Here is a 25,729-nt window from a genome sequence, read left to right on the forward strand (position 1 = left end):
TATAGCCGGTTAAACTTGCAGGAACCATTTAGTTTATTGAAGCTAATTATAAGAAACAGAATCTTAAATTATAAAAGTGCAATTTACGCCGACTAGGTCAAATTTTTAAGACGTTAGCATACATAGAATTGAATAGGACATCTTAATTACCTACAAATTAACATTAGAAAGGATATAAATCGGTGAAATTTCGTACCGAAAGAAACACAGCAAAAGACATAACTCCGAAAGGTCCAGACGTAATTTTCAGGCTTTCCTGCGACCTTATCAGCATAAAATTTAAATCTTTTGCTAAGCTAATTTCGACATTGTACCACTTTGACGCATAAATTGCCTCAGGAATTGTGTCACTCTAAAAACCAAATAAATTTGTGAATTTACTTCACTTTTACTTACAGCGTTTATAATTTTTTGTCCTCCAAAACAAGCGATAAATAAACTTAAAGCCCAACCACTCGCATGTAGTCCAGCACACAATCTATGTTGTCTATCTACGAATTGTTTCTCAATACATCCAATGATGACACTCGTTATGGTGATATGAGCAAACATCCCTATGGAGAAACAGTTGTCTAATCTGGAGGCAAAGCTAAAATTGGATTTTTTAAACTGCGCTCGGGACTCGAAGATGTATTTACTCGAGGATTTTCCAATGGTACTGCACGCATTTTTTTAAATTAAACCGACAAGTTTTGTAATTTCCACTATCAAAACACGTTCTAATCATCATGTTTAAGTGGTCAATTCGGAAACTGATATGATGTGCTAACTCTGCAGACTGAAACGAGATCATCAAACTGAGTTTGATAAAAATTTGACTACAGAGAAAAACGTAAAACAAACAGAAATAGTAAAAAAAAAGATGATCTTTTGTGTCCATGGGTATCCAAAACGGTACCATCGACCCACAGACTTGGTTAAAATCAACACGCTCGTTAATTTCTTCGCAATCGGTTTTGTCCCACAATTTAACACCATTGTACATAGAAGTACCCACAGTGGTGTAAGTCACGAGTATGTTACCAATTAAATTCAAGCGTTTGTTGTTTGCTTCGAAATTAGGTGGAGTTCCGAATTCTCGAAAATTTGATAAATCCTTCATTAAATGCGCAAGTTTTTGTTGGTTGTTGACGTAAGCAAAAGTTACGTAGTACAAACCACAAGCGGCAACAACAAAAGAGATGTCTTCGCTGAGATACAAATTCGCATCACCTGAAAAAGATTTCAAAAAGGGAACTGTACGGAATTTCAATTTACACACTTTTAAGACTTGCAATTAAATGCATCACAGTTCCAACGCCCCATCCACTGACTGTGAGTAAAGTGAGAATTAAAACTCGGATTAGGTACATCTTTCCGGGATTTAATTCGTCTTTGTCGGGGGGCCAGATTAGGCTGTACTGAAAAATGGTTCGCGTGGAACGGCAAATCTTGATCTCTTCGGTAACTGAAGTCATTTTTTATCAATGTGGAACTACGAAAAATGTAATAAAATAATTTCGGCATAATAATATAGAGCAGATTTTATGAAGAAATTTAATACTCCTAAGTAATAATTAAGATAAGATGTAGATTTTTCTAGAATCGTAGGTTTTCTTATATCGAAATTCCAGGAATTAAAGAATGCGAAAATCTTAACCTGAGCGAATGAAAACCTTAATAAATGCACAACTAGAAAAAAAATTAAATAAATGGACATAACAGAAAATGTTTGTTTTGCAGTCGCAAAATTAAAATAATCGAAAAATCAAGTATTTTTAGATTCTTAGTTGCTTCTAAATTTTTGTTATTTGATAGGATGATTCGCCTGATTTTAAAATTTTTATATTCTTGTTTATTTGTCAAAACTTAAAAAAAAATTATTTTGGTATTCTCAGGTTCGTAAAATTCTCAGTTTTAAGGTTTTTGAAGGTTTCACCAGATTTCTAATATTGGTTTTCAAAATTGGAAAATGTGAAAGTCTGAGATTTTTTCAGTTTTTAGATTTATAAAATTTAAGAATTCATAGAGAAGGTAAGTACAATTTGAGAACAAGGATTGGAAAGAATCTGTAAGGATGAGAAGAAGCAAAAGGAATTTTCAATAATCTTAAAGATTCTTAAAAGCAGAAATTGTAAAGAAAATAGTATTCTATGAGTCAAGAACATATGAAAATTTTGAAGCATATAAATAAGGAATTCAAACAGACTAAAAAATTGTGAAAAAACTAATAAGCAGAATCAGAAAAGAGATCCAAAAAACACATCTCAAGAGAGCAAATCGAATTCATAAAATTTATCTAAAATTCTATAAAGTTTGGGTAATTAATCGAGAGAATCTTAACAGTCCAAAAAGGACCTAAAAAGAATAAATCTATGTAAAAGGTCGAAAATATAAAAAAACTTTTAGATTGTAATATGTATTTACAAATAAATTCGATAAAAGCCCAAAGAAACTGAAATATCGAAATGAATAGTGGAAGTCGGTGAAACTGAAAGATTTTTCATTTTCTTTCGTATTTAATTATAAAAAAATTAGTGATTAGTTTTATTAAAATTTAATCGCAGTTGTAATAAAACTATTTAAACATCAATGGATGAAGTTTGCAAAATGGAATTACATACCTTTATAGCACAAGCAACCACTAGAGAGTTTGAAACATCCTTTCACTAATGAAGATGCTTGTGAACTGAAAGAACCCAATCAATTTGAATTCTCTAGAACGCAAGACAGTTTTCTAAGTATCACAATGCAATTTTAAAATTGATAATTTATGAGGCAATTATTTTTCTTACTAACTACTTATTTGTGCCTTTAGACTTCCTTATCATAATTGATAATGCGCGGTTAGAATAATTATTTTTTCAAAAGAAAATAATCGAAGGAATGTTGGTCTCCAATTGCAGTGAGTCTTGCATATTTATTTATTGAATTTAATGGGTTTCAAATCATGAATAAAATTTTGGTGACATTGCAGTTTTATTGACATAAAATTAGAGTTGGACTAACAAAAGTACCAAAACGGACAGCATCTGAAAGCCTAAAACAATTTATTAGTAGTACTAATAAATAGTACTAATAAATAAATACTACTAGTAGAGCCTCTTTAGAACACAACACGTTTTTAATGATTTTAGCGAGGTTTTCAAGGTAAATTTTGAAAGGTTAAATTATGCATTACATTATAAAGCTAGGCCCTACTAGTACTATTTATATTTTTCATCAAGCTGTTAGTTAGGTACTTACTTGAGTAAACAAGCTCGGAATTGTTATTACAGTCTCCTGTCATAGCATTACACGTTTTGCAATTCTTACACGATTTCCTACAAGACAAACCCCAAGTTTCTTCAGTGCAATCTACAAACTAGAAGTATAAAATTCTGTTGGTACTTCCTATTGAGCTTACCTTGGTCACATAATTCCCCCTGAGATCCCCAAGCACACTCACAGTTGTTGTAAACAGAACAAATTTTACGTTTCTCGCAGTATTTTGCCTCAGAATCAAATATTTCTTCACAATTCACATCGCACTGCCCTCCTAAAATTCCAGGCTCACAACCGAAAATATAATTAGTATCATTCGAGTCTGTGCGATCACATACTCTAAATGACATTTCTTTTTCAACATCATCTTGTAAATCGACAGTGAAAATCGCTAAAATTAGAGTTGTTGTTACAAATTTCTACTTTAACTTAATACTTTTATTGCTCTTCGTAAGAGGACATTTTCTGATATCAACACCCCATTGCCCCTCTTCAACACTCTCGTTGAAAGTACTTCGAATGAAAGTAATATTGCTTGCTGAATCTAACTCAATTTTTTTATTCTGCCAGTACCATATTAACTCTTCATCAACACCATGAAAGGAATATTTGTGTCCAGCTGCATCCAATTCTAACTTACAGTGTGAGCACAAATAAATGTATACCATCAAACACGTTTCATTTGATATTGGTACAGTTGTTGGTTTCGTTGATGAGCGCTCAGCCCATCTCAGGCGGTCTAAAATTTGTATAATAAAATTATATCAAAAACCTTAATCTTACAGTCGTGAATCTTCCAATAAACATCTTTTGGAGCGTTTGCGTCAATTTTAATCGAACTTTTTTGATCGGGAGAATGAATATTTTGGTGCGACCAAATGACGGGAGGAAATCCAAAATTTGCTTTTGATCGCTTCGGATCGGTGGTAACGTTGACGTCAATGTTGTACACGGAAAATGATAAGGATTTAACGGAATCGTAGTGAATTGAACTCGTGAAAATTGTTGCAAAATCTGCAAAATTTTGACTAAATGTGAAGGTAAAATTATGTGACGTTTTTACCTTCCCATCTCTTATCTGTAACAACAGGGGCTACAACTTCGGTGGAATTTTTCAGGTCCCAGTCGTCCCAAAATGAGTCGTCACTTAAAAGAATTTCCGTATTTTTTGCTTTGTGGACAATGGGCGGAATTACGGACATTACAGAGTTTGGATTGTCGGAGATGCATGTCAAATGAGTGCTATTTTCCAGCTGGATTACTTCTTGGCTTGAAAAAAACGAGTTTGACAAAATTATTAAAAGTATTAAAGTCAGCTTCATGTTCTTTCTACAAAAATAAAAGAATATATTTGTTACAAAATATATGATACAATAAACTATTTGCAGGGACTAGAGAACAGGGAGATAACTAGAATACTCAATCAATTTTATCAGAAAGCAAGTACTTATCTACAGCACATGAGTGTTGTTCTGAGGATCAAAAAGTTTGTAGAATTTGAAAACTTCCAAGAGGCGAAACCATTTCAAGAAACAAACGATAAATCATTAAGGAACAAAAAACTAAACTGTTTTTTTTTTTATAAATTCTACTGTATTTATTTATATCGGTTTCAGTAATTTAGTGAAATTTTTAAAAATTCTATAAACTGTATTGAAATAATAGTCGAGAAGAATTTTTAACTATTTATTAGAGGAGTGCTATTTACAATAAAATCGATGGTAAATGATTTAAATTCGGACCAGCAAAACCACCAAAGCCAGCATTATTGGAAGACCTAAAAAAACATGAAAAATATGAAATATAACTTTAAAAAATGCCAACAAGTCACTCACTTGCGTAAAGAAGCTGTGCTGAATTCGTGCATTCTCCTGTGACTGCTTTACACGTCGTGCAGCCCTTACAGGCGTTTTTGCAAGACAGACCCCATTTTCCCGTCCCACAAGCTGAAAGAACGATTTAAGCATCTCTGTCGTTTCCTTTAATTAAAAAATTACTTTGATCGCACGACTCTCCTTCGTATCCCCAAGCACATTCACAATTCTTGTCTTTAACGGAACAAATTTTGTGTTTTTCGCAGAGTGGTGCTTCAGAACCTAACAAATCTTTGCAGGTTAAATCACAATCGATTCCTAAAGTTCCTGGTTCACAAGTAAATATATTATTGCTTGTAACTTCTGTGGCCATGTCACATACTCTGGGAACGTCTTTTTCTACGTCGACTCCCAAGTCCACGGTGTAAATTGCTGGAAGAATTAATTTGGTGTGATTGAATTTACAGTTAGAAAAATTTCTTACTTTTATTATTTATCATGGCAGGACATTTTCTGATGTCAATACCCCATTGTCCCTCACCACTCTGATTGAAAGTACTTCGAATGAAACTAATGGTTGTTGCGGATTGTAATTCAATTCGTTTACTTTGCCATTTCCACATTACATTCTCATCAACTCCATGAAAAGAGAATCTACGCCCGAGTACTGCCAATTCTAAATGACAGTGAGAACACAAATACATGTAAATGTCCAAACAATTTTTAGAGTTTGGTACTAATATATTCGTTGGTGTAGATGATGCGGTCTCAGTCCATCTTAATTTATCTAAAACAGGTAACTAATAAATATGTATTAAAGATAAGATTTCCATGCTTACAGTCATAAACTTTCCAATAAACAGTTGTGTCCGCTTCTGCTATGATTTGAAAAGAAGAATTTTTATAAGTAGGGTACATGTTATGATGAGTCCAAATTTTAGGCACAATTTTTTTGACTTTTTTCACTTTGACTTCATTTGGATCGGTAGCAGTGATGTTCAAATTTCCACCATACACGGAAAATCCATAACTTTTTACAGAATCAGCACTAACCGATTTGGTGTGAATTGTAGCGAAATCTGGAAAATGTAACTATTTTTTCCTGTCGTTGACTAAATAAACATGTTACCTTCCCATCTTTTATCTGTTACGCTGGGCGTTACCACTTCCGTTGAATGTTTTAAAGTCCAACCGCTCCAACGTGTATTGTCATCCAACAAGATTGAGGAACTTCTTGATTTCTGAAGAACCGGAGGTGTAACATACATAGCAGCCTTTAGCTGATCAGTGATGCATGTTATGCGATCTTTGTTTTCTAATTGAATATAGTCTCCGAGAGAAAGAGATACTATTGAGATTAAAGTTATAATTAAAGAGGTGTACGTCATGGTTTTTCTATAACAAACACGTGTAATTTTTCGTTAGTGTAAAAGTGGTTTTACTTACGAATGATAAGGATATGGTTTAGCTTCACAAGGAACAACGTAACTTAACTTGGTTTATCATTTTGTTGCCATTATATAAGCTTTGATAAAGTGCTGATTAGTTAGTACCTGTTTCGGGAACTATTAATAATTTAATCCTGATAACAGTTTTGTGCTATCATTTTGATAGGAAGTGGAGTCCGGATTAAAGGGCGTTTAATTACTAGGACTCACTTACAATACTTTTATTATTTTATATACAGGTGTTCATTAATTAAATTACTTTTTTTTTTAAATGGAACACCTCGTACATTATGAAGTAGGTATTTTGGTCATGAATTTTTTTTAAGGAATGAAGACTTAAGAGAGCTACATATTTAGGAACGCTTATTAAAACCTTATTGTCTGAAAATATTTCAAATCTTTACCAATGAAATCTGTGGTTTATAAAGAAAACATTTTACGCAATTTCCAAGGTTTGGTCTTATCGGATGAGTCAATCTGTATCTAAAGAAGTACACAGAAGATAATCTAACGAGTTTTTCGTACAAACAAAATCCTTTTTAGATAATTGACAATGTGTGTGAGAAAACGATAAAAGATAGAAAGATTGCCAATGATGAAATATGATATTTGCACATTTTAATTTATTTAATTGGTACATTGAATTTTTAACTAGCAAGCACAAAGCGGCGAGAAATATTTATGAAGTCAACATTGCGAGTACAGAATACGACATTTTTAAAACCTACAAATAAATCAAATAATTTTAAATAATATTAAAGGATTTTTCTTACCCCAACAAAAAATTCATAAGACAAAATTCCAATGTTGCCCACCGTCATGTGCAAACCTCGTTGGGCTTTGATAAGAAAGAATAAAACGCTTCTTTGTAGTTTGACGTCTACAGAATACCACTTTGAGGCCCAAATACTTTCCGCAATTAACAAGCTCTGGAACATTTGTTTAGATGTAGGAAAAAAAGATTGGATTACATACAGAGTCCTCAATTTTTTGACCAGCCAGCGAAGCAATAAACAGAGAGATAATCCAAGCAACGAGATGTACAACAGCAGTCATGGGGTACACGCCCTATAAGAGAATTTTGTACATCTGAGACTTTGTAAGTCTACATAAACTTACATCAACTAATTGTTTTTCCAGACATCCACAAATTGTTGCTGTCATAACGAAATGGACAAACATTAGATCGGAAAAACAGCTGTAATCGTTCAGCTATGCTGCAAGATAATTGTATTTTTTTTTTCATTTAATAGAAACTTACAACTTACTTGAGAATTTCTTGGTGGTACTTTATGCAGCTTATTAATTTATGATGACAAGTTTTATGATCAGTCTCTTCAAAACTGTCTTGAATCATCGAATTTAAATGTTTAATTCTTACATTAATGTGTTGAGATATCTCAAAAGCTTGAAAAAAAAATCGACAGGTGTAATTTTACGAAAAGAACTGCTGAAATCCAAGTGTAAAACAGAACCACATGAAACATCGGAAAGTAATTAATATCAAATGGAATCCAGAAAGGATACACCAATCCACATTTTTCATCCAGACCTTGAATTTCGTTCATTTGATCACATTCTGCTTTCAAGGATAATTTAATTATGTTGTAAGTCGTCAGTCCACACGTGGGGTATATGAAGGCAAACCACGACCAAAAATTCAATTTTTTGTTTACTTCATCAAAATTCGGAGGTTTTCCAAAATTGAAAACAGATAAATCGTGTAACACTTTTGCTCGGTTGATTGCGAACGTAAAGAGTTGCCATGTACCAAATTCCACACTTTGATGTAATTACTGCAATATCTTCGATAATGTAGATTTCCAGGTTATCTAAAATTACGATTTTAGCTGAATTTGCAGGTGCGTTTAAACCTACATTTTAAAGTTATTATAAGGTGCATAACTGCAGAAAGAAACAAAACACCAAAACTTATCAAAAAAGCGGAAATTTTAACGTAGTACCATTTTCCAGGATGCAATTCTTCTGCGAAACTGAGCCAAATAAAACTGAATTGCATATTTCGTCGGGTCACTTGGCAAATTAGAATTCCACTCTTCTCACTCATACTAAAATTATTGTGGACATTTAATAGTAACACATTTTATGGTAGAATTTACCTTTTTCCTCTTCGATATACGTGCGACTATCTTGTTAAAGTTACGAGAAGAAATACCAAATAATTTTCCACGTTAAAATACGCTGGTCGTTTACTTCTACTTCTACTTTTTAACGAATGTTGCGTACATTTTACTAACGTCTCTAGTTCAGTGGTTAAAAATTCATAAACCGTTCAACCTGTGGAATTATTGTCTCCGAGAATGTAAACTACAATTCGCTCTCATAAATACATTATAATTTTCAAATTGTGTAGGATTGGTCAATCTAATTTGTGTTTTTTTATCGTTGACTTCAAGTCTTTGGACTTTATCTTTGTTAAGATGGGTTGTACAGGAATTTAAATAAAATATTATGTAGTAAAAGAAAATGCTAAGCAACTGAAAAGTTAGGAAAAGTATAAAAATTATTAACATGGTTGGCTAATGAGTGTGAAGTGCGATGAAAATTTCATTTAAGTATATAATTCATTAATTTCAATTATACAATAGTAACTAATTACCAATAATTATGTACTAAGTCTTTGACAAATAGTAAATAAGATTGGATAAAATTTTTCAAGCTAATAGTCCAACTGACGTGCGACATTAGCACTAATTAATTCTGCTCAACAGAATCGGTAAAATGAAAGTTTGATGCGGAACACCATTTATTTGTAATTTCCGTTTCATGTAATTGTTGTTAAAAAATGAAATGTGAGAATAATTTAAATAATTTTCAAGGTGCATTGCTTTAAAATTTTAAGTAAATGCGAGAATATTTTAGAACTTATTATTTAACATACTAAGGACCGGTTTACTGAAGCTATTTTAAATCTTTAATTTTAATTAAATACTTAACATCATGTTAAAGTGACATGTGATTGTTTTTCCGCCAATCAAAGGTCATGAAATCGTCAAATTAGTTGCGAGATTAACTTAATTTTAATTAAATTATTGTGTAAATCAGCTCTGTGTCTATTTGTAATGTGATCAAGTTACGGTTTAATGACAATAATTAGTTAATTAGAATTAATTAATAATTAGAAGTTAAGAAGAAAAATTAAAATTTCGACATATTGGATGAACTGTTGTATGACATATATATGTTATTATACAGATATTACCGACTTGAGGTATTTGACTGACACAACTAGCCTCGTAAATAATATTCAAATATCTGACTTGTACAATAAATAGCTATTTTCGTTATGTGGTCAAATTATTGTTAATTATTGTTATTATAGTTAAGAGAAGTTGAGAAAGCCAAATTATGTATACAGACACAAATCTACGAAGTCAGGACTGCGAGAACAGAATACGACATTTTTAAAACCTGCAAATCAAATATTTTTCTCAATAACTAATAACAAAGCATTTTTTTACCGCAACAAAAAATTGATAGGACAAAATTCCGAAAGAACCTACCGTCATGTATAAACCTCTTTGGGATTTGAGAAGAAAAAATGGAACACTTTTCTGTAGTCTGACATCTGCTGAATACCATTTGCGGCCCAAATGCTTTCCGTTATTGACAAACTCTGAAGCATTAATTTGGATTCGAAAAAATTAAAAAACGAAATACTTACAGAGTCCACAATTTGTTGACCTCCAAGTGAAGCAATAAACAAAGAGAGAATCCAACCAAAGAGATGTACACCGGCTATCATGGGATAAATGCCCTACAACAAAATTTTGTTGATTTAGGCTTGGTACTAGTTCTAAATCGTCGTCTAAGCGGTAACATCTGCAAAGTCAATTGTGAAAATATTTTGTTACTACTTTTTTTCAGATACATTTTTTCCTGTAAACTTACTGGTGGAAATTATTTTTTGTATTTTTGAAAAGAGGTGACCATAAGCTAAGATTTGATACCAATTAATCATTGAAAAAATTGAAAAAAACAGTTTTTTTGCGCTCACGTATGACTTTGCAAAAAGTGAGATTGCGGAATTTGCCGCTTAGACAATGAAATATTTTTTGAAAAATAAAAACAAGGCATTCTTTTTACCGAGACAAAAAATTGATAGGACAAAATTCCGAAGGAACCCACCGTCATGTATAAACCTCTTTGGGATTTGAGAAGAAAAAATAGAACACTTTTCTGCAGTCTGACATCTGCTGAATACCATTTGGAGGTTCAAATGCTTTCCGTAATTAACAAGCTCTGGAGCATTCATTTAGATCTAGAAAATAATAAAAAGAAATACTTACAGAATCCACAATTTTTTGACCACCAAGTGAAGCAATGAACAAAGAGAGAATCCAACCAGAGAGATTTACACCAGCAATCATGGGATAAAAACCTTGCAAGAAAATTGTGTTGATTTGGGCTTTGATGTGGTTATAAATAAAATGTTTACATCAACGAATTGTTTCTCCAGGCATCCACAAACTGATGCAAAAGGTTTATTTCTATAAATGCGTAATAAAATTGCAAACTTACTTTAGAATTTCTTGGTGGTACCTTATGCAGCGTATAAACTTCCAGCGACAAGTTTTATAACCAGTCTCTTCAAAAGTTTCTTCAATCATCAAGTTTAAATGTCTAATTCTTAAAATAATATGTTGAGATATCTCTACAGCTTGAAAAAAAAATTGATAGGTGTAATCTCACGAAAAGAACTGCAGAAATCCAAGTGTAAAAAAGAATTAGATGAAACACCGAAAAATAATTTATATTGAATGGAATCCAGTAGGGATTCACCAACCCACATTTTTCGACTAAACCATGCATTTTGTTCATTTTTTCACATTCTGCTTTTAAGGATAGTTTAATTATGTTTATGTTGTAAGTCGACAATCCACATGTAGGGTACATGAACGCAAACCACGACCAAAAGTTTAACTGTTTGTTTACTTTGTCAAAATTTGGAGGTTTTCCATAATTGAAAATAGACAAATCTTGGAGAACTTTTGCAATATTTGGTTGATTACGAATGTAAAGCGTTGCCATGTACCAAATTCCACTCAAAGATGTTAATATTCCAATATCTTCGAAAATGTAGAGATTCAAATTGTCTAAAATTATAATTTCAGTGAAGTTTAAGGTGCTAATACTATCTTTGTAGTGTGACTATAAGATGCATGAGTGTAGAAAATATCATCACAGCATGACTTAAAAGGAAAGCGGAGATTTTAATGTAGTACCATTTTCCTGGATGTAATTCTTCGGAGAAACTTGGCCAAATAAAACTGAACTGCATATTTCGTCGAGTCACTTCGCAAACTATAATTCTGCTTTTCTCACTCATACTAAAATTTATTTGAAGTTAAACAAACGCACGTCGAAAACGTAAAGTGCCATATTTTAATTCTCGTATAAACACAAAATTTTACGTTAGAATTTACCTTGCTTTTGGATATGAATGCGTCTGTCACATCAAAGTTACACTTTTTAATTTTACACTTTAAAATGCACTGACCATTCACTTCTTACAGTTACTTTTTAACAAATGTTGTGTACATTTTACGAAAGTCTCTAGCTCAGTGGTTAAAAATTCATAACCATTCAACCTGTGGAATTATTGTCTGCGAGAACGTAAACTACTATTCGCTCTCTCAAATACACTGTAATTTTTCAATTGTGTGGGATTGGTCAATCTAATTCGTGTTTTTTTATTGTTGACTTCGTAATTCATCTAAGTCTTTGGTTCTTTTTTGTTAAGATGGGCGGTACAGGATTTTAAATAAAATATTTTGTTTTAAAAGGAATCGCTAAGCAACTGAAAGGTTAAAGAAACTATCAAAAAGGTATTGACACTAATGTTTGGCTATTATTTACTACTCATTCATTTATTCTCGTTGAACTCGCACAAAAAAATAATTTACGTAGAAAGGATAATAATAAATTCGGCTAAGTTCTGGGACACCTGTATAATTAATGATATGAACTAAGTTTATTGTGCATTTTTCCTGAATAGTTTTTGAGATGCGTCAAACTTAATTGTCAATTGTTTTATATGTCTTAGTTTTATTTCTAGTTTCCATCACTTTGTGAAGAAACAAAACATAAGAATAAGTTAAAAAAGTTTGTCACATTTCGAGGTATGTGCTGGTGTTGTGTGACTACGCTACTAATTTTTTTTTGATTTGTTATCATTCTTGTTAGGTGAAAATTCCGACATATTGGATAAAATGTTGTATGTTATACGTCGGTTACTAGACAGATATGAACGCCTTGAGATATTCAACCTACACAGCAAACCTTGTAAGTACATAATATTTAAAAGATTTGACATACAGGTGTCCGGAAAGTGGCGCACTACCTTGAAAGAGAGTAATTGGGTAAACCCTCAGAGTACCAAAAAATGTTAAAAAAAATCTACCCTTTCTGTTTTCGCAAAAGGAACGAAATTTAATTAGGAAAATGGTAACATTGCTAAACTAATTCCTCAATAATTTAATTTTTTAGTATTCAAAGCCATAGTAACGTGGCTGTTGTATTGTTAGGGTTAGTCAGGAGTAGTGTAACAAAGCCGGTTCTAGACCGGAAGTCGTAATCTCGAGCGCCCGTCCGGTGATGTATTGCTGGTCATCTACCAATCAGGCGCACAGATGGTGTCGGCGGCTCTTCCGGCGTATTGCTGGTCATCTGCCAATCAGGTGGCGGGTGATTTAAAAATTTGACACATGGCGGTGCGAATTTGACAGCTGGTGGCGGGAAATTGAAATGTGTAGCCGGTTGGAGGCGCCGCGAGCCGATAAACAGTTCAATTTGCGCGTGCGCGGCTAAACGGCGGGAAATTTAAAAATTTGACAGATGGCGGTGGAAATTTGACAGCTGGCGGCGGGAAATTTGAATTGACAGATGGCTGTAAATTTGACATTTGATCGTTCAAGATGGCGTCTTTAATTGTGACAGCTGGTAGAGGATCAAGATGGCGGTGACGGTTTGGGTGACAATCATAGAGGGCGCTAGAGAGAGAGCAAAAAATTCAAAAAAATTTGAGTGCGGTTCTCGGAAAAAATTGCAATTTCTCGGAAAAAAATATTATAATTTCTCGGAAAAAACATGTAAAATAGTTCGTTATTCGGGTGTGGTCATTTGGTCTGATTTCCGCGTTTCTCGGAATAACCGCAAACATTGATAACAGACCAAACTAGATGTTTTCAAACAAGACAAAAATTTAAAATAGTTCGCAGGGTATAAACAAGGTGTTTGAGATTTTCAGTCGCTGCTTGTATTTTTTATGAGACTTTTGGTGGGTCGTATGTACGATTTTCTGTAGCGGGATATTTAAAAATGGTGGAGTGCACGCCATCTATCCATCGTGGTGTGGTAGAAATCTGTATTATCGATTAAAAAATTTTCTGGAAATATGTAAAAAGTGTATGGGCAATGACACTATTATAGCGATCGAGTACCTATATAATAATAAATTAATGAAAAAAAAAATTCTGCAGGTCGTCTAATGTATGCAGGAATCTGGAATCAGGAATCAACATTAGTAGATGTCATATTTTTAGCGCAAATTTTGAATTCGATAAGAGGTGTGTGAGTGGGTGGTGCGTGCAAATATAAATCCAATTGAACTTCCGTAATTTACAAGTATTCAAAATGAATACGCAAACAAGAGAAGAAGTCAAATCAATTATTAGAAACCGATGGCCTAATCTTAAATTTGTAAGTTTATGATCTTTATATAATATATTTATGTTTTATTTTAACCTATCTTTATCAGTTTGTCTTGGTGTCTCTTGAAAAACTCCCTGAAGATGCTGAAATTCTCAATATATCAGGGTGTGAACTAGGCAGTGTAGGTTGTATAAACAATACATGGGGCCTACATATTTACCATAAGGTGAGTTCCTTTTTTCATATATTTTCAATTCAAGGAATTTATTTTTGAATATCTTCACAGTATCCTGAGACAATTCGAAGGCGTGGAAGACCACGGAAAAGGAAGCCTTCTTTTCAATTTATTGCTTTGTAAATATATTATATACAAATAAAATTAAATAAAAGTATAAAGTTTTATTTATTATTCAAAATAAAGGGCGTGCAATATAAGCAATAAAGAATTACTTAACTAATTACATATATGAAAAGCGTGTTTGGCGCTTTTTGGTAAGGAGCTTATATTTTTTCTTATTATAGTCATCGTCGTCGTCGTCCTCATCGTTGCAGTGATCTGTGAGAAAAATATTATCAATATTTCATAAGAATGATCATCAATGTGATGATTAGAATAAATTGAATAATGATCCCCACGAAAGTGAATTAATTTTATTCAAACTAATAAATCGTTTATTGTCAAAAGGTGATAAAGCTTTTATTAATTTTAAAAGTGCAAAGTGATGTATTTGAATTAAATGTATTCTGTCGTGCCCATTTTTAAAGCTGAAATAAACAATAAAGCAATAAATAGCCTGTTCAGAATACGATTTTTCACAATACCTACATTTCATAATTTGAATTTAAATTCGAATCTAACGAATAAATTGTGTTAAATCAATCTTTATGCGGTAAGTGATGTTAATATAGATGTTAGTGTTAAAATCAAGACATTGATATTATTACCTCTATTTTTGTGCTTCAACTTTCTCGACTGTGGCATGTATGAATTTGATCCTGCTGATATTTTAACGAATTTGTCGATTGAGAGAGTTAGAAATAAAATTGAATCAAGTTGCCATCCACTTCCAGACGATTCAAAATTACATGTCTGCGAATGAAAAATTAAATTAATACTAATAATAATAAGACATGTAAGTACTTACTTGGGCAATGAGATTTCGAAATAAAAGCGTCAAAATATCGTGTAGTTTCTCATTCGTTGTTGTTTTCAAAAATATTTTATTTTCAGTAGTAAAGTATTTATTTTCTCCGTTGACTTTATCATCATCCGCCAGCCGTAACACATATTTGCTACATAATTCCAAATTAAATTTGAGAGCACCCAATTGTTTAATTTTTTTATGTAACAAATCTTTAATCATATTCATCGAATCAACCAACAACTCGAAAAGTTCCACATGGTTATGGTTGTAGAGAATGTAGGTCTCAACGCGCGATTTGAACGCCAATAATGGCTGTAAAGGAGAAATTAATACCAAAATTTAGTTAAAATAAAGACTACTTACTTTGATTAGAGATAACCTTCGTAGTGGAGCTGATGTTGATGATGATGTTGATTGCTGGTGCTGGTGCTGCTGCAGTCCACTTCCTTGAGGTTGATGATGATGATGGGAAAATGCTTGTAGTTTTTCGTCTAGTAAATGTTTTAAACATTGGAGTTGAATAAATTTTGTTTGATTTTTGCGTTTTTCCCAGACAGATTTTGATGAACTCAACAATAGGTTTTTACATTCTTTTGTTGACTTTGCAATTTCTTCATTGATTTCGGTCACATTTTCTTTCGAATCCAAAGAAATATTGTTCAACATGTTTTCTATGTTCTTGATTTGTTCATCCATGCTAGTAGATGATGTTGATGAAGATGCTGATGATGACGATGACGACGACGATGATGATAGTTTCGTTGATTTATTCATGTTTCTCAAATTCAAAAACGTTGGCCTTTTCTGCCTTACCAACGTCTTTCTGCCCTCTGAAGATGATACTTGATCCTTTACCGCTCAACAAATAATTTCGAAGCTCGGAATTATCCAAAAAGTTTTGCGCCAAACGTTTGGGTAAAAAGAGATCACCTTTTCCATCAACAGAACAAACAACCGAATTTCCAAATTTTGTTTTAATACACTTTATATTAATAATTTTATACGAATGATCAACTACTAAGTCTTCATTTGCCCGAACACGATTGGGCAATGTGCATGAAGCGGTGTCATTTAATGACTGAAGAGTATTATGATGATTGGAATTCATTTTAATGATTTAAGTAATGCACGCGGACAGTAAAACTAGAATGAAGTGTCTGAAACTGAAATGAATAATAGATCTCCTTGTATGAAATAATTTATTACGTCACACAAAAATGATAAGCAAAAGCGTAAATTTGATTGGTTCTAAAATTAAAATATTTCATCATCGGTAGAAACCACCGAAGAAGAGGAAGAAGACGATGAAATATGTACAGTACTTGCTAATGTATATTTTTTCAAATGTAATTTAATACAACACCTTTTAAATGACTGTATTGAAAATAATGGTTTGTTGATGCACCATCCACACCAAGACCCAGAATCACCTACGTATTGGTACAATTTAGTAGATTTTATGACATAATGTAAAACAACTTTTTTTAGTTTAATACTAAAATCTGAATAAGATGTAACGTTTAATGAAATTATGTGGTCCACACATTTAAAACATACTCCAAACATACAGAGGTATTCATCATCACCAAACGTAACATCATAAAAATCGAAATTTATGCAAATGTACTTGTATCTTTGAATATTTCGAATATGTAGTCCGTATTCATTATAATAAGGGTTTTGGTATATCAGTAGTTTCATAAAGTTTTCACACTTCACTCTTTCACCCCACGTATAATTTTGATTAAGACAATTTTCACATTGACAATTAGCAAATTCGGTACCACTTTCAGCATTTTCAACGGAGATTATAATATCATTCTCAAGTCTTTCAGTCCAATAAAATTTGAGAAAATCGTACCATAAAATTGTCGGTAAAATATTGTATAAATTAACAATGCTATTTCCAAATGGAAAAGATTTTATTATTTGTATAAACGTTAAGTTTTGCAACGATTTTGGAGCTGAACCACTCATTTTTACTGTAATTGATTGATTGATTAGCAAACGACAGCACGACTTATTGCAATTGATTCGACTGGAAATATAAGAATATAAAACACGGAACTTTACCACTGAGGGAACGTTTTTTAATAAATCTGGGAAACCACGATTACCATAAATTACGTAATTGAACGGAAAACCTAACCAATGAACTAATTTGATAAAAAGCTGTAGTTTTCCTTAATATTTCATTAATCAGTAATAAAGTTAAAATCTGATTTACTCATCATTCTGACAAATTGGGATAATTTAAATCAAATTGTTTTTCATTAGAACAATTTATTTCGAATATCGACAAATCTTTAATATTCGATCGGGTGAACACAATTAAATTCATATTATTAAAAACCGTTAACACTGATCGAGTTGGTGATGTAATATTTTCTACAGATAAGACGGAAACATTACCACTAACAGAATGTTTTTTATAAAACACGGAAACCACTTTTACCACAACTTCGTATTTTTACAAAATCCTTTAAACTAATTTGATAAAAACGGTGGTTTTATTAGCATTTTATTTATAAAACTTATAAAAAATATAAGTATAATATAAGTATAATTAAAATTTTTAATTTACTCATTATCATCTTCTATTTCTTCTCCTTCTTCTTCTTTATTTTCGAATGTTACAAGCCGAGATAGTAAATTCTTAATTTGAATCAAAATGTTTTCATTGGGGCAATTTATTCCGAATATCGACAAATCTTTGATAGCGGATCGTGTGACCGCATTTAAAAATTCATCGAACTCAAAGAAATTCATTTTATTAAAAAAGTACATTTTTCCGTTAACATATCGTATTGCACCTAATAATTTATGTGCAGGAACGCCTGGAAATCGTTCCAATATCAAGCCGACACTATTTATTTTATTAGAACACAGATTAATGTTTACAAATTTATTATGATCGAGAAATAATATCACATCACCAGAATAAGTCATTAATGCTGAACGAATTGGTGATGAAATGTTAAACATTTTTTCTACAGTTATCGGGTTATTATTTTTACTTGATAATGTTAATTGAGGTAATTTTACGATATAAATTTGATTTTTTACAATAATCATTACTTTTTCTTCATTATTTGAAGGCAATTGAAATATTACAGAAATTTCCTTAAAATCCAATGGAAGAAATTTCAACCAATCAGTAATTAACATTGGTTTCGTATATGAATTTTTTCCAATTTCGATTAACCATACCCATTTTTTGTAAAAAATATAAAAATGGTTTTTTACAATTAAAAACGTACTGATTTTTTTATTTAATTTACACAAATCCGGATATGTTTCATTTTGTCCTGAACTCGATGAAGATGAGCTGATACTAGTGGTAGCTGTAGTAGTAGTGGTTGTTGTTGTAGCAGTAGTTGGAAAAGTATTTTCATTCTTCTGGTTAATGCTTTTGGTAGTAGGCAAATATGTTCCATATAAATTTTCAATTGCTCGTATATCATCAGTATCTAAAGATTTTTTACCATGTTGATAATAAGCATACATAATAGATGAATTTATATATGAATGTTGTAATCCTAAGGTATGTCCGATTTCGTGAAGAATAACAGACAAAAAAATCTAAATCATTTTCGTTTGGGTTATCGTAAAAATTCCATCTTTCCGCTGAATCAATATGCACTTCCGATACATTTGAATGATTAGGATAATCAGCATGTGCTAAAACTCCTCCTTCTCCATCTAATTTACTAGAGCAGGGTCTTCGATGTATGAAATAAGAATGCACACCGTTGGCGAATGTAATAAAAATATTTGGAAATCTGCTGAAATTCTCTTCGATAAACTTAAAATTGGTATTTTGCTCCCAAATTTGAAATGCTTCACGAATAATTTTTTTAATTTTTTCATCTCTCATATATGCACGCCACGTGAGGTTCATGTGATGCCATATTTTATCTTTCTTTACATTAAAATCCGATAAGGTATCCGGTATACCACAACGAGGACGTTCGATAAATTTTAATGTTTCGTTATCAATCTCTCTAGTCGAATTTAAGCTGTAGAATTCTTGAAATTCAAATAAAGCAGATCTTATTTTTTCGTAATTATTTTCTAATAATGATAAGGAGTCTGATGATGATAATGATGATGATGATTCGTCAGTACTATCACCGAAAAGATACCCATATTTATACAAATAATGAACTACAATTTTCTTTTCATCTTCACTATTACTGTTGAGATAATTCCCATAAATTATCATGCGATTTAAACATAACCACAAAACTAATAACAAAGTCGTTTTCATCATTATTTATTCGTAAAGATGAAGTGTTTAACTAAGAAAAAAATCGTAGTTACGTCTTTATATATCTATATTGAAATCAAATACATATGTATTTATAATTACATAGTACAAACATATTTATCATTACAATAGAAGCTGTAGGCACCTATGTATTACTACAATTCATATTGTACAATTTGATTTCTATTTAATTTATTGTATGTAAATGTAAGTAAGCCTGAAAGTAGTACGATTAGAGACATTTCAATAATCGATATAACTAACAAGAAATCATTGTAATGTTTGCATTTTGCTAATTTTACTTTTTCATCAAATTCATTAAAAATATTATTTACAACATTATTCCATACAGATGAAAAATTCATTGACGGTTCTGATGGTTTTATTATTGAAATTGAAGACGTAGTTATTGGTACTTCCGCTGACTGTGATAATTGTGTTGGTGGAATAAATAACGAATTTGATAATTTAATCCAATCAGAATCGAAATAAGATCGATTTTGAAAAACAAATCTTAATTTATAAAATATTGTTCGATTTGATGATGTCATCATACTCGTTATTGTTGGTGACATCGTCGTCGTCGTCTCGGTTGCCGATATCGATGAATCGTAATCGAAATTATTTTCTTCATCTTGAAAAATTGAAAGTTGAAAATCTCGCCCCATATTTTTCATCATCATCCAATTATCAGGCCATGTATCGTTAAAATTATCACTAATGGAGATATAACATTCAATTATATCCGAAGTACGTTGTACATGTAGAATGTTGTTAATTAATACAACAAATAATACATATATATTCATCATCTTCTTATTGTGTTTTATGATGTTGTTGTTGATGATGATGATGATGATGATGATGATGATGGTTTCGTTTGATGTCAATACACCTGGGGCAATTTTCTAAAGAGGGTGGTGGTCCGTCAATTACATCGACGTTCTCGTTGTAGTCGTTGTCACAATAGTAATGTTCCAAACAGGGTAAATGATTTTTGATATCGGAATCTTCTTTAAAAATTGCTGGTAACTGGTTGTAAATTTGAAATAAATCAATCGAAGATAAATTAATCAATTGAAATTTAATTTTATCCAGTAGATAAATTTTGGTTTCTTCAAAATACAAAATTTCTTGTAATAACTTTTTCTGTCTAATCACTTCACTACAACGATTACTGCTGCTGCTGCTGCTGCTGCTGCTGCTGCTACCGTTATTGCTACTACTGCTAGTATCACTACTGTTATTGTTCATAGCAACACACACACAAATAATTTGATTTAATTTGATTTATGGAAGATCATTTATATAACATTTCTCCCTCTTTTTTACTATCAGTTTTCATATAAAGATTATTATTTTTACCATTTTTGATGACAATAAATATTATACAATATGTATTTGAATAAAAATTTTGGTACAAAAAAATCTTGATCTTATTTCAAAGGTTGCAACTCTCAAATATATGAGCTGTCACACTATTTTTCATCATAAATTTTGGATCAGTCTCATTACGTATGCGAAAAAGAGATAGAGCATTGTCGAAAGAGGAAACTATATGAAAGATCATATTAAGACAAAAATCAGTCAGTGTTTCTACGTATAGAATGAATAAAGTGTCGAAGAGTGTTTCTGAAAATGGATCAATTTTGTTGTGAAGATGCAATCAAAATTTCAATAAGTAACATTGAGAATGATGCGTATTGTTCGTTTTCCGATTTTCTTCAAAAAAATAATGATAACATCATCATCATCAACAACAACAACAACAACAACAACAACATCACCATCAACACCAACATCGAGAAAAGTGTCATCTATAAATTTTATATCGATCTTATTCTTACGTGCAACAGATACATCGATAAAAAAATTTCATTTTATAGTGTAATGAGTGAAATAAAAAAAATACATCTTTTGTATAATAAACTAAAAGTGATTATTCCCCCCATCAAATAGAGATTTAAAACCAAATGCAAAAAATGTAAAAAGAAAAAGAAGACCATCAATTTACTGCGACGACTCCCGTAAGAATGATGGTGATTAAATTAGATCTTATTAGGTATGTAGTAGGAATAAATTTAGACCAATCATAATCATTATCAATAGGTACTTTATTTGTCATCTAGAAGAAAAAGAAGTTAGTTGTTAGCTAGCTAGCTAGCTGATAATATTGATGTGTTGGTGATTTCCTCAGCTCTCTACGAAATAATTAATAATGAAGATTATCGTGTGTGACATCCAAGGATTTTGTATTCCTGAATTTATTCCGAAAGAGCTTACACTGTTCGACGGAAAACAGATCAGCCATTACTTTTTCAAGTCTCCAATACCGTACCAATCACTTGATCCAGAATCGCGTCGACAAGTCAACTATTTAGAAAAATCGCATCACATGATACGATACACTTCAGGAATAATTCCATACCAAGAAATCGACAACATTTTAGGATATCATTTCGATTCCGAACATGGTGAGCGGGTCGATGTGATCTACGTTAAAGGAAGAATGAATGTAATTTTCTTAAAAGACTACTTCAAATATCACACCGACACCATTACATGGTCTCCTGAAATTATTAATATAGAAAAAGACGTCAACACCACAATTCAATGCATCGAGAAATTTCCAAAGGCCATTCCGTTCTGCATGTATCATGAATATGCTTCAGGAAATAAAAAACTATGTATTTGTAGCGCCAATAATGCACATTATTTATATAATTGGATATGTAATAATAAAATTTATAAGAAATAAAATTTGTGTTTCGAACACTTTTGTCACCTTCTACAAGCTTAATTAATACAAATTCATAATTAAAATGATAAAATTAGAAATATCAACGTTTGCGGTGAATGCAATATGCTTTCGTATCTGCAGGAAAACCACTTGCGGCTTCAATATCAACCTTAAGAATCGATTCGAAAGTCACTAACTTGGTTGATTGCACTTTAAAAATAATATTTAAATTACTACAACTACTCTGTACCTTGGAATTCAAATCATAGAGCTCCTTTAACCCTCTGGTCCCCTTTTTGTTGTTTCTTAAACAAATTTTAAATTACGTCGTAATTAATCTGACATCTGTTATAGCCAACTGGCATTGTGATTTTGTGAAGATTTTTGTTGGAAAAGCATTCCCGAAGTATCTTTTACCTTTCTGAGGGTAAATTGAGGTCTCTCGAACCCGATTTTTTCATTCGCAGACATGCAATTTTGAATCGTCTGGAAGTGGATGGCAACTTGATTCAATTTTATTTCTAACTCTCTCAATCGACAAATTCGTTAAAATATCAGCAGGATCAAATTCATACATGCCACAGTCGAGGAAGTTGAAGCACAAAAATAGAGGTAATAATATCAATGTCTTGATTTTAACACTAACATCTATATTAACATCATTTACCGCATAAAGATTGATTTATCACAATTTATTCGTTAGATTCGAATTTAAATTCAAATTATGAAATGTAGAAAAATCGTATTCTGAACAGGCTATTTACGACGACTCCTTACCTAAAAACGCCAAACACGCTTTTCATATATGTAATTAGTTAAGTAATTCTTTATTGCTTATATTGCACGCCCTTTATTTTGAATAATAAATAAAACTTTATACTTTTATTTAATTTTATTTGTATATAATATATTTACAAAGCAATAAATTGAAAAGAAGGCTTCCTTTTCCGTGGTCTTCCACGCCTTCGAATTGTCTCAGGATACTGTGAAGATATTCAAAAATAAATTCCTTGAATTGAAAATATATGAAAAAAGGAACTCACCTTATGGTAAATATGTAGGCCCCATGTATTGTTTATACAACCTACACTGCCTAGTTCACACCCTGATATATTGAGAATTTCAGCATCTTCAGGGAGTTTTTCAAGAGACACCAAGACAAACTGATAAAGATAGGTTAAAATAAAACATAAATATATTATATAAAGATCATAAACTTACAAATTTAAGATTAGGCCATCGGTTTCTAATAATTGATTTGACTTCTTCTCTTGTTTGCGTATTCATTTTGAATACTTGTAAATTACGGAAGTTCAATTGGATTTATATTTGCACGCACCACCCACTCACACACCTCTTATCGAATTTAAAATTTGCGCTAAAAATATGACATCTACTAATGTTGATTCCTGATTCCAGATTCCTGCATACATTAGACGACCTGCAGAATTTTTTTTTTTTCATTAATTTATTATTATATAGGTACTCGATCGCTATAATAGTGTCATTGCCCATACACTTTTTACATATTTCCAGAAAATTTTTTAATCGATAATACAGATTTCTACCACACCACGATGGATAGATGGCGTGCACTCCACCATTTTTAAATATCCCGCTACAGAAAATCGTACATACGACCCACCAAAAGTCTCATAAAAAATACAAGCAGCGACTGAAAATCTCAAACACCTTGTTTATACCCTGCGAACTATTTTAAATTTTTGTCTTGTTTGAAAACATCTAGTTTGGTCTGTTATCAATGTTTGCGGTTATTCCGAGAAACGCGGAAATCAGACCAAATGACCACACCCAAATAACGAACTATTTTACATGTTTTTTCCGAGAAATTATAATATTTTTTTCCGAGAAATTGCAATTTTTTCCGAGAACCGCACTCAAATTTTTTTGAATTTTTTGCTCTCTCTCTAGCGCCCTCTATGATTGTCACCCAAACCGTCACCGCCATCTTGATCCTCTACCAGCTGTCACAATTAAAGACGCCATCTTGAACGATCAAATGTCAAATTTACAGCCATCTGTCAATTCAAATTTCCCGCCGCCAGATGTCAAATTTCCACCGCCATCTGTCAAATTTTTAAATTTCCCGCCGTTTAGCCGCGCACGCGCAAATTGAACTGTTTATCGGCTCGCGGCGCCTCCAACCGGCTACACATTTCAATTTCCCGCCACCAGCTGTCAAATTCGCACCGCCATGTGTCAAATTTTTAAATCACCCGCCACCTGATTGGCAGATGACCAGCAATACGCCGGAAGAGCCGCCGACACCATCTGTGCGCCTGATTGGTAGATGACCAGCAATACATCACCGGACGGGCGCTCGAGATTACGACTTCCGGTCTAGAACCGGCTTTGTTACACTACTGTCAGGTCAGCACATGAACGAGTAATGTAACTAATGGTTTCATGCAAACGATGCCACACTCATCGACATTGTTAATTCATCAATCTTGTTAACAGTTTTCAGCCATTTTTCACAAGATTTTTCCGATTTTTTTTGCCTTTGCACAAAATGTTTTTTAGGTAACAAATTCATATAAACGTGAAATGATTGCACATAAATCGCTAATTTTGACATTAAATTTTTGCTTTTTAATCCATCATATGTCGAAAAATTGAACATTTGGATTTTTTTAACATTTTTCCGGTGATCTCCGGCATTGTCCGATGATACAGTATGACTGTGGTGCGCGACTTTCCGGACACTTGTATATCACAAATAAATATTTTTTAAATGTGATGTTTATTTGTCGGTTAAGAGAGAAGTTCAGAAAGTTGAATTATTATGAATATAGAGACAAGTCTACGAAGTCAGCATTGCGAGTACAGAATACGACATTTTTAAAACCTAGAAATGAAATATTTTTTGAAAAATAAAAACAAGGCATTCTTTTTACCGCGACAAAAAATTGATAGGACAAAATTCCAAAGGACCCCACTGTCATGTATAAACCTCTTTGGGATTTGAGAAGAAAAAATAGAACACTCCTCTGTAGTCTGATATCTGCTGAATACCATTTGGCGGCCCATATGCTTTCCGTTATTGTCAAACTCTGGACCATTAATTAGATTTAAAAAATAAAAAAACAAAATACTTACAGAGTCCACAATTTGTTGACCTCCAAGTGAAGCAATAAACAAAGAAAGGATCCAACCAAAAAGATGTACACCGGCTATCATGGGATAAATGCCCTACAACAAAATTTTGTTGATTTAGGCTTTGCACTAATTATAAATAATATATTTACATCAACAAATTGTTTTTCGAGGCATCCACAAATTGATGCTGTCATAACAAAATGAACAAACATGAGATCTGAAAAACACCTATCCAATCGTTCAGCTATGCTGCAAAATATTCTTTTCTATCAGCT

At 32.1% G+C, this 25,729-nt stretch overlaps 4 protein-coding genes and 1 long non-coding RNA gene across 5 annotated transcripts; all 5 read right to left on the reverse strand.

The window, feature by feature from the left end:
- Nucleotides 1–41: 41 nt before the first annotated feature.
- Nucleotides 42–1,216, reverse strand: LOC148168590 (putative odorant receptor 92a; the record flags this gene model as incomplete). The annotated part of the gene is made up of 4 exons (XM_088046219.1): nucleotides 42–150; nucleotides 197–352; nucleotides 397–589; nucleotides 639–1,216. Coding segments are annotated over 4 exons (972 nt in total), but the record flags the coding sequence as incomplete, so codon positions are not given.
- LOC148168591 (uncharacterized) lies at nucleotides 1,192–2,654 on the reverse strand. The gene is made up of 2 exons (XR_015770735.1): nucleotides 2,604–2,654; nucleotides 1,192–1,474 (listed from the first exon to the last, which is right to left on the reverse strand). It is a non-coding gene; the product is annotated as an uncharacterized LOC148168591 (long non-coding RNA).
- Nucleotides 2,655–2,938: 284 nt separating this feature from the next.
- Nucleotides 2,939–6,587, reverse strand: LOC148168592 (uncharacterized). The gene is made up of 13 exons (XM_088046220.1): nucleotides 6,504–6,587; nucleotides 6,187–6,452; nucleotides 5,897–6,136; nucleotides 5,542–5,844; nucleotides 5,241–5,489; nucleotides 5,079–5,189; nucleotides 4,986–5,020; nucleotides 4,307–4,634; nucleotides 4,027–4,257; nucleotides 3,680–3,982; nucleotides 3,386–3,634; nucleotides 3,226–3,336; nucleotides 2,939–3,019 (listed from the first exon to the last, which is right to left on the reverse strand). The coding sequence occupies exons 2-13, from the start codon at nucleotides 6,443–6,445 to the stop codon at nucleotides 2,973–2,975; spliced, it is 2,466 nt and encodes an 821-aa protein (XP_087902346.1). The 5' UTR covers nucleotides 6,446–6,452; nucleotides 6,504–6,587; the 3' UTR covers nucleotides 2,939–2,972.
- A 3,305-nt stretch (nucleotides 6,588–9,892) lies between these two features.
- On the reverse strand, nucleotides 9,893–10,896 carry LOC148168593 (putative odorant receptor 71a). The gene is given in 3 exon segments (XM_088046221.1): nucleotides 9,893–9,937; nucleotides 10,613–10,768; nucleotides 10,816–10,896. Coding segments are annotated over 3 exon segments (282 nt in total).
- A 3,670-nt stretch (nucleotides 10,897–14,566) lies between these two features.
- On the reverse strand, nucleotides 14,567–17,352 carry LOC148168594 (uncharacterized). The gene is made up of 4 exons (XM_088045478.1): nucleotides 15,688–17,352; nucleotides 15,325–15,636; nucleotides 15,125–15,269; nucleotides 14,567–14,735 (listed from the first exon to the last, which is right to left on the reverse strand). The coding sequence occupies exons 1-4, from the start codon at nucleotides 16,096–16,098 to the stop codon at nucleotides 14,638–14,640; spliced, it is 966 nt and encodes a 321-aa protein (XP_087901604.1). The 5' UTR covers nucleotides 16,099–17,352; the 3' UTR covers nucleotides 14,567–14,637.
- Between the last annotated feature and the right edge of the window lie 8,377 nt (nucleotides 17,353–25,729).

This window comes from Gnatocerus cornutus, chromosome 9, assembly GCF_029298725.1.
Source record: "Gnatocerus cornutus isolate USDA-ARS CGAHR chromosome 9, icGnaCorn1.1, whole genome shotgun sequence".
Classification (NCBI taxonomy): domain Eukaryota; kingdom Metazoa; phylum Arthropoda; class Insecta; order Coleoptera; family Tenebrionidae; genus Gnatocerus; species Gnatocerus cornutus.